This window comes from Apus apus, chromosome 1 (genome assembly GCF_020740795.1).
Source record: "Apus apus isolate bApuApu2 chromosome 1, bApuApu2.pri.cur, whole genome shotgun sequence".
Taxonomy (NCBI): domain Eukaryota; kingdom Metazoa; phylum Chordata; class Aves; order Apodiformes; family Apodidae; genus Apus; species Apus apus.
The window spans coordinates 15,951,338-15,961,139 of NC_067282.1; the positions used below are offsets into that span (position 1 = coordinate 15,951,338).

A 9,802-nucleotide genomic window follows, 5' to 3' on the forward strand; every position below is an offset into this window, starting at 1 on the left:
GGCTGTGCCTGGCTCCCTGCGGGAAGGGCCCTGGCTCCTTGAAGAGCCAAGGAAGACTTAACTTGAGCTTTGAAGTAAAAGGCTTCGATAATTACTAGCTTTCTCCTGCTCCCAGTGTTTGCCCTAGTCTGTTCCCAGAAAGTAATCCTGACAGCTCCAGGGAGTGGAGCCTTCTCTATTTCTCTCTGTTTGGAGACAAACACAGAAGAGGACATTATCAGATGGCTGGAAAGCACCACAGTCAGTGCCAGCCCTGTATGCAGGGAATCTAAAATTTCTTCACAGTGCCTGTCTCTGTGCCAGCCTGTGCTGCCCAGAGCTAAAAGGGAAAGGTGATGGGTAGCAACTGCTTGCTGCCTTGGTGCCTGAGAGTTAGCCCGCCGAACAGCAGGTAAAGGTAACCTGGGAAACAAACTTCCAATACATGTTGCTTTCCCCGGCAAGTGCTTTGGAGAAGAGTGAAAAGTAGTTAAGAGGATGGCAGAGTACCTGTACATGACAGCTGAGAAAGCCTCAACCCACCACATCCCTTAGGTCAGGTCATTCTCAGTCCTGCCTCCTCCCTGTTTGCAAATACCAGGTTAGCAATTGCCACCAGAAGAACACAGTCATCTCCGAGGTATTCAGAGTCCTCTTAGCCAGCTAAAAAGAGACAGACAAAGTAGAACCCGGCTATAAACCCCAAACACCCCTATACATCCATGGGGATTGTCACTGTGCTAACCTACTGATTACACAATAAATAGTGCCTCTTTAAGTTAAACATCAACATGTTTTTTGTTCTTCGTAAGTTAAAATTTCGTAGAGTTTGCAATTGGACTTACTTTAGGTAAAGATTATATAGTCTGAGTAAGAATAAAGCTTTTAAATATCTTAAGGGACACGCTATAGTATATGGAAGTCCATCCTGAGAGAGTTCCTTGAGAACTGTGCTAAAAATGCACATGGATTTTAAATTAAAAAAATGCATGGTTCATAACTAAGCAGTGAAGTATAGAGAAATGTAGAATAGTTATTTACTTCTACATCCAAGAAGGTTATGATTTATAAAAATATGTATATTTAATAATTTGCTAAAGGAAGATCTCACTGTAGTCTAAATTATGAGTAATGTGTAAGATTTCATAAATTGCTGTTTAAAATAACACTATTACTGAGCCTTAGAAGTCCATGGGCATGTTCCAGAACTGTATCTATAATAAAACAGAAACAAAACACAATAATTGGTAAGAGGCAAATATATCATAATGTGTATGATACTGTGTGCACTTTCAAAGGAAGTGTTTGTTCAAAGAAATAACTTGAGCCTCACGTTATTTTCACCTGTTGCTTAAGTACAAGAAACTCAGTCAGCAGAGCCTACCACAAGTGCAATTACTGTTTTCGTAAAGATTGAGCAGAGTCTTGTATGATGTAAATTGATTTCTGGATTTCAAAGCTTTTAAAGAGCCTTACATAAATACAGTTTCAGATGTCACCTCAAGAGGATAGACATGTCATTGTTTAATTCTCCAGTTAGTGGAAGTACTGCTTTGCAGGAAGCAAGCAATTACGTCCTGGTATGTTGGCAATATACTTAGAATATTTTTTATGCCAACCAGGAAAAATAGATGCTTAACATGCATTTTACAGATCCACATAGGTTAAATTTTGTGAGATGTAAATGATTGTCATTTAGTTTCAGCTAAATGTTGTTATTTATTTCTATTTCCAATGTTTTAATGTGTATCTTGTGCTCTTAGGGGCCTGGTTTCCAGGGTTAACTGTGTTGCTTCTGTTTCCCCAGGACAAGACGAGTGCCTTGAGTCTCAGCAACGTTGCTGGAGTCTTCTACATTCTGGTTGGAGGCCTGGGCTTGGCAATGCTGGTGGCTTTGATAGAGTTCTGTTACAAGTCCAGGGCAGAGGCGAAACGAATGAAGGTGGCAAAGAGTGCACAGACTTTTAACCCAACTTCCTCGCAGAATACCCAGAATTTAGCAACTTATAGAGAAGGTTACAACGTATATGGAACCGAAAGTATTAAAATTTAGGGGTAGGACTTAGGGCCTACTACAGTGAGTGGGTGATGCATCTTGTAACGCAGTGTTGTGACATGTCTGTCTAGTGATGCTTGCTTCTGAACAGAGCTTTATATTTTTGAAAACTTCAGTGCAAAGTGGTTCAGTTTTTTTGGCTGCAGATGTACAGTATACTATTCTATGTTGCTAATAGACATCTGCATTGCAAGGAATTTTTAACAAAAAAAATATCTTTTTAACAGTTCTGTGTTGTTGAATCAGTTGGGAGATGACAACTATTTGAAATCATAAAACATATATTCAGAGGGCCAGTGTTTAATTACTTGATTGGCCTGACTGTTTTCCTAAAGGTTTGCACTCTACTAGTGACAAATTGCTGTATGCCTTTATTATTTGATTTTGACCCCAACTGGGTCTTTTTTATAATCAAGATTCAGGAAAGGCAACGTCACTGAACCATAGTTAACCTAACAGAAGACAAGGCACTGTTACAAGAAGTCTAAATGTTGTTTTACCTTCTCTCCCTCCTCCCCAAATATTCCTTCACCCTCCCTTTGATACGTCTTATGCTAATTGTGTGGCATTTTTTTCACAATATCCTGCTTCAGGTCAACCTTTCCCCACTATAATAACCACCAAAAGTCACTGATCAGTGAACAGACCTTTATTATCATCCTCAGCTTTCAGTAATGAACCACCTTACCTAGTTCAGGTCTAGTGTATTTTAGAAGTTCATGCAGGGATGTTGGAGGCTGAACTGCTGATATTACCGAGCTGCATCCTGCATAGCTCCCTGGGTAGGCGTGCAGGGATGGTTTACTAATGTACTTGTTCTCATTCATGCAGTAAGTATCTTGCCAACTAATCATTAGTCAAATCAACTCTCTGACCTTTGGAAATGGCACGTAGCAGCAAATTGAGCTTCTAAATATAACTTTCACATAGCTCCCAAGCTATACTGGCTGCTTTATAAGCAAAGGTGCAGCTAGGACCCTGCCCTTTCGTGCTACCCAGAGCTCCCTTGCAAATAGCCAGCCACATGTCTGCTCTGTTAACAAAAGCTTGAGGTACATTTTCCTGAAATCACTGAGCCATCCCAGTAGTGGAAGTAAGAAACATTTAAGGAGAGATTAATAATATCATTTTTATGTTACTACCTAGAAAAAAATTTTGGAGGAAACAACTGGAGATGCAATGATCATTTCTTTATTTATTATTTATATAGCGCTGGAGCACCCGGCGCTGTACAATAGGTGCAGTGTGCCAGACACATAACAGGTCCCTGTCCCGAGGAGGTTACAGCCTAAAGGCACAGCCGGTACAGTACCGAACCATACAGTGCAGAGCAAACTCAGAGTGAGCAGAGAATGGTGTGTGAGCGTGATAGCTGGAGCGCTGCAAGGAATAGGTGGGTTCTCGGGGGGCGAGGGTGGGGGCTTGGCCTCTGCTGGTTGGAAACTCTCCCAAACGTACTGTCACTGTGTAGTTTTCTTTTCCCCCCTGTTGTACAAGTCATGGCCCTGGGTATATTTTAATTGGAAAAGAACTGCCTGTGCAAAAAAAAACCCCAAAAACCAGAAAAAACTTAGCTGTGCACTTTGTTCATGAGTGAAAATGTGAGGCATAGTAGGTGTCAGGGGGACTCCAAGACTACAGGCCAGTGTTCATTTCTGTGAACTGGCAGTCAAGACTTCCAGATGCTAATATTAATCTCCCAAGATCACTGCCTACTGTCAGTAATAAGGGTCTTAAAGAGAAATAATCCTGTGCAAGTAATTGTGCAAAATGCAGACAAAGAGATATTTTTCCTTTAAATTATTTAGTTATGTGCCCACAACAGAGTGTCCATAATAACAGTTCCAGAAAACATACTCCTTTTGAAGTTTACAGGGTGCACTGCATAGTCTTAAAGAAAGCAAATAAACCCCAAAACTTCCATTCAAATACTGAGCTGACTTAAACTGGAAAGATCATAAGTACCTTTCTCTAAAGTTTGAATTTTTTGTGGGACTTGTTGCAACACAGACATGAATTCTTACAGGAAAAAAATATATAAAAAACTTATTTTATTTTATTGAAAATTCATGTTTGGGTCAGCCATAACTTCTGGTGATCTCTTAAAAACATTTTAGGGCGCAGACATCTAAAAATTCACAAAGAAATAGAAATAAGTACAATTCTGAGCAAATATTTTATAGACTTCTGAAGTTCTGAAATCGTTTAGTGCAATATTTGCCTGAAAAATTTCAGCTTGAGAACTTCTTACAAGAATCTTTATATGTGGAAGATTGCCAAGGTCCAGTCACCTTGTCCTGGCAACAGTTGGCCATCCCTAGCCACACAGGTGGCCAGGGGTTACCTGTGTGCTGTGCTCTGCCAGGGTGACGATGCCATCTGTTCATACACATGCTAGTCATAAACTTCTGCTATCAGCAGCACGGAGCCCACAACACCAGTTACACATACTTCTGTAGAAGATACGTCTGTCTTAGGCATTTCAAAACCTTTGATATATTTATCCAAGGAGTAAAGGGATTGTATTGGCACTAAAACTTGCTAATATGGAAAGATGCTTGGCAGTTCTAACATGCATGAGTAACCAACAGGCTGACTTTTTAAGCTAACATCAAATAGTTTTAATAGTGTATGTTTTAAACTAATATAAAATAGCTTAAATAACCCAACTGACAGTTAATATTCATTACCATGTCTTTTCTTCAAGTTTAATCCAGTCAAAAGTAAGTTGCCTCAGGGAAATTCACCTGCCTATGAGGCAGCAGTTTTCCATTTTTGTGTATCAGTAGTAATTCCTTAGTAAACTACTTGAGGTGATACCTTGAGGACACTGCAGAGCCTAACAGCCTTCTCTCCTGCTCCTTTAGGGAAGAGCCCTACTGAGTTCCTCACCTCAAACCCAGAGGCTTTCAAAGGGATTGTCCCAGTCTCCAGCCAGCCGCTACCACCGCCTCTCCATGGCCACTCTCAGTGAGCCATCATGCTCATGAGCCAGCTTCCAGTTCACCTGCCTTCTCTTGCTCTCACATCCCATGTTGTTGTTTATGATTAATGGAATTAATTACAAAACTGCAAAAAAGCAATGAAAAAATTATTAAGTTAATTACCAAAAAAAAAAAAAAAAAGGTGAAGTGCTACAGGATGGCTCAGTAAATGTGTAGTGCACTTATTTTGACTTGTATACTTCCAAATGAACATTCAAGATAAAAAAAATTCATTAGAAGTTCTTAAATATTTGTGCCAAACACACCTCCATGTGGCTCAAGCACTCAAGGAGTTTGAACAACAAAAGAACACGCACAGTCTAGGATTTTTTAATTATGTAGGTTGAGGACATCAGCTTCCTAAATTCCGTTTCCCAATAGAAACAGGGCAGTACGTAATTTCATGTGATTAATTTCCCAACTAATCTAATCAAAACTAATGACAAATTTGAAAATACATTCTCAGTATTAACTGCATACACTTAACCATACAGAGACTTTCACAATTTGGGTCATATTCACAGTAAATGCCAAGACTTTCCCCTCTCAGCCCAGTCCCTCCTGAAACTGTTTCTGCAGCCAGGCCATAAATCTGAAATTGCATAGCACAATTAAGCAGAGTGTTAGCCTGGTTTATTATGTATAGCATAGTTTAAAATATAACACAGAAGGCTACCTGGTTACTTGAATTTATGGCACCTTCCCAAGTACAAGTTTGACCTGCTTCTCCTGGCTTTGTTAACTGTCTGGGTTGTTTCTGTGACATGTTGCTGAGCTGTTGCTAATATGTGCTATGAAAAGAGAGGAGCTGTTTTATTGCAGCTTTTCCTGTTATTCTGTGGAAGGCTGCTGAGAAGTTGTTTGCTATTCCCATTTGATTTTATTTTTTTCTGTTGGATCCCTTTTTTCTGTCTTTCTGTCCTTAGTGTGTTGTCAATGGCCAGAAAGCTATACAGACAGCTAAAACTCCAGTTTCTGATAACTCATGGATCCCATTTATATCTGAGTTCTCTCTCAGATTTTCCAGTGGCAAACCCCCAGTGGCCATGAACAGATAGCTGACCAAAGTGATGGAGAGATGCTGGTACATAATGATGATTTGCTGGGAAATTTAGCACATTTGGATCAAACTGTCTCTTTTCCACCCAAGTTTGCATCCTAATCTAGTTAGGACTCTCAGCCATCCCCAAAACTAAAACACTTTTGTTTTTTTCTTGCCATTGACCAAAACCTGTTCTGTGCGACTCTGCAGGGAGTTACTGGTCCTCAATGTCCATTTGCAATGGGAGTCTGGACATGTACTATGTGGAGCTTCCACATTGCCTTGTGTCTGTGCTTTGCAAATGCATAGATCTTTATTTGCTGCTGGGGAGCAGTTGAGGTTTTTGGTACTGTATGGGCCCAAGTCTCCACTCCCTCATTACCTCTCTCTCTTTTTATATCTAGCTGTTGAATTAGATCAAGATATGTTTGGTAACAGTCCCTATTACAGAGTACAGCAGGGAGCCTTTTCAAAGGGTGACTTTGGACATTGTAGTTGGTGATTCTCAAAGCCAAGGTTTTTCAGCATAGAGGAATGCCAAAACACCCATTGTAAGCTGAGACCTTCTCCTGAATTCAGCTGCGTATGAAGGCTGAGGTTTTTAGAGTAATTGATTTGGAAAGCTGCTTTTATATCCAAGCTCCAGCTGTGACACAACAGCTTTACTTTGAGAACTCTTTTGTGAAGGAGCTACTAGTAGAAATGCAGCATTAGACTAGTACCTTTTCATAGAAGTGCACCCAGAAGCAGTGGAAAGGTTTGGGAGTCTTAAGGAGCCTCCCTCATCCCTACACACACACACACTCACATAATTTTATATGTAATTATTTTTATAATTTTATAACTTCAGCATATTGAACACCAGCTCAAGATTTCACCGTTAGCTTGGAAGGAGAAACGGGGCTCAGAGGGACAAAGTTTTAAATGCAGAGATCAATAATAAGGCAAATAGAATTATTCTATTATATTTGTCATCCCTTTGCTCCTATGTGAATGCACCCTCCTGTCTTTCCAATTGATATTTTAGATTGCATCCCTGCAAACCAATTACATTAATTAGTTGCATATACTATAGCTTCTGCTGACTAGAAATCAGATTTCCCCACCAATTAATATCTTAAAATGGAATCTTTGAAATCTGTAGTTTGGGTGCCTGTTGTTCCAGGTGTCCTTGCTGCAGTGTTGACCCTAGGCACCTCCCCTAATTTTAGTCATCTGGAAATCATTTAGTCTAAACTAGTCATCTTGGCTTTTTCTATCATTACATGAACTCTTTTAGATTTGGTTACTGATTTTTGGATGACTACAGGTAGATGGCATAACTACAAATTTTACGTGTTTTTTTTTTAACAAATCCAATTTTTTTGCTTGATTCCATCAGTCTCTAAATAAGATATTTTGTTCTGATTTACCTGAAAGTAAAGATTTTAAGGTAAAAAATATTGGAAATTTTAGACTTAATGTAGGAAACTATAGAAAATTGTCCTTTCTCCCAATAAATGACATTCTGAAAGTTCCCACCTTCTCTAATTGTAGGGAAATATATATTTGAGGATAATACTAAATATGTGTACTAAGAAAAGAATAATCGCTGTAGATCCATGCGACATCACAAAGATAGCTGATAGAGCTATTATGTTTAAAAATAATTTTCAGTAGTTATACCTTATCTTGACATTCCCAGTTGAAGGTTTAAGCCTTTTAACACCTGTGCATGACTGAATTCACAGATGCTGATGCTTTCAGGTTCCTAAAAGGTCTTAATTCTCATTTCACTGTATATAAATGTAGTTTGAAGCAGTTTAGATTAAGGGTATTGCCTCTTCTGTTAATTTATTGATAAAATTTGGATTTTATATTTAAATCAATAATGATTTATTGTAATGGAATTATTAATGGTATTATTTCCCCTAGTATATGTAAATGCTATGCATTATATTTAGAATAATTGCTATGATTATATTTAATGTTAACATGAGAAAATGCAGATGTCTAAAATTTAATATTTTTGTGTTTGCTGTGTCCTGGTTTGTTGAAGGATAGAAACATTGTAACACTTTCCTCTTTTCTCCTTTCTTTTCAAACCTAGCTTACCTTTTCTGAAGCCATAAGAAATAAAGCCAGATTATCCATCACGGGGAGTGTTGGAGAGAACGGACGTGTATTGACTCCTGACTGCCCAAAGGCCATGCATACTGGAACTGCAATTAGACAAAGTTCAGGATTAGCTGTAATTGCATCGGACCTACCATAAAAACCAAAAAAATAATTGAGTGCCTTAATCAAACTGTGTTGGTGACTGATGGGAACACAGCACAGACTGTAACGACATGGGAGTGTCATTGATGAACTAATAATTTGGCTGAGAAAGGGAAGTACGTCCAAATGCGCCAGACATCATCAGCAACAGTGTGTGCATGAGCTCAGCTCGGAAACCCAAACTCAGATTTTATATCAGGAAAATTCATAATTTAGTTTTGTTGGGGGGAGGGGGCTGGGAAGGGTGTATTAACAGCAACAAATTTCACTTGAGTGGACTTAAAACTAATAAGACTTGCCAATTTAGCGCATTAGACTATGAAGAACATGCTCCGAAAGGACAACATTTTGGTCTCTTGTCTTGACAAAGAGAGAAAAATAGCTATAGAAGTCAATGAACATGCTAACCTGTGTCTCCAGAACATCAATATATACAATGGAAGAATACTCAGCTGTTCAGCTGAAGAAATGAATCACTAAACTGTGATAAGAAAATAATAGATATGTAAATCCTGTGAAAAATAAAGAAATTATTTACATTTTCTTTGAAAAAAAGAGGAATATTGAAACATGCTTGCTTTTTAACTGATGTAAATTCGGTAGAGGACAACACAATTCTTTTTTCTAACCATCTTAGGGAACAATTCATTGCAATAATTGATATAAAATGCCATCACTGTAATAAAATTCAGAGACTTTTTTTTATAAAAGTTGTTGGTCATCCTCTTGTTTGCTGTTATCTTCATTCTGTTCCATCATTCCGTGTTCCACAGATTTACATCTGTCTAATACAAGAAACAAAATGATAAAATGTTTAGAGTACGTCATCAGTCTGCAGTGTAGAATCAAAAGAGACTACGGGTCACTCATGTTACAGATATTATTTATAATCTTGTTCTGTGTAAGAAACTGTGGTTTTTGTACCCACCAAAAAGAATAAAACAACAAACGTTCTTATAATATTGACAGAGCTTGAGTTGTTTTCTGGTCATAAGGAATATCACCTACAAAATAGAATAGGGTGGTTCATTTCTTACCAAGGGTACAGGACCTTATCGCAGACAGTCTGAGTCCCTGCATGTTTGTGAAGTGCTTTTAAGTCCTTAGAGAGGAGGGACTTGAAGCTGTCTTAAGTATTGTCATGATTATTCACTGGGTGTTTTAGTGCTAGTCAGTAAAGCCCTTTCTGAGAGGTCAGAAAACCATTTAGGGACAGGATTTGTTTTCCAGATGGTTCAAGGGATGAGATGCTAGGGAGCAGGAAAGTAAAAATTACCGTCATTCAGACTGATGTGATAGATCCAGTTGGCACCCAGCAACCGAGGTTTTAATCAGCCATCCTTTCAATCACACACCAGCGAAAGGCAAGCAGGCAGCATTGGAATAAGAGCCAAATGTTGGCAGAAGCAGGCATGTCTGTGGGTGCAAAGTTGTAGCAATTATTTTCTTCTGGGATGTTCATTCTTCTTGGCCACACTGGAC

General features: G+C 38.7%; 1 protein-coding gene across 4 annotated transcripts in view; it reads left to right on the forward strand.

The window, feature by feature from the left end:
- GRIA4 (glutamate ionotropic receptor AMPA type subunit 4) overlaps window positions 1-9,290 on the forward strand; it is a 225,346-nt gene extending 216,056 nt beyond the window's left edge. For 2 of the 4 annotated variants that reach the window (XM_051608846.1, XM_051608836.1), the window contains exons 15-16: window positions 1,787-1,921; window positions 8,151-9,290. In XM_051608846.1, the coding sequence (XP_051464806.1) occupies window positions 1,787-1,921; window positions 8,151-8,315 (300 nt within the window). In that variant the 3' untranslated portion in view covers window positions 8,316-9,290. Of the gene's footprint in view, window positions 1-1,786; window positions 2,035-8,150 lie in introns of all 4 variants that reach the window. The other 2 variants (XM_051608866.1, XM_051608854.1) reach the window with 1 other exon arrangement.
- Window positions 9,291-9,802: the final 512 nt, after the last annotated feature.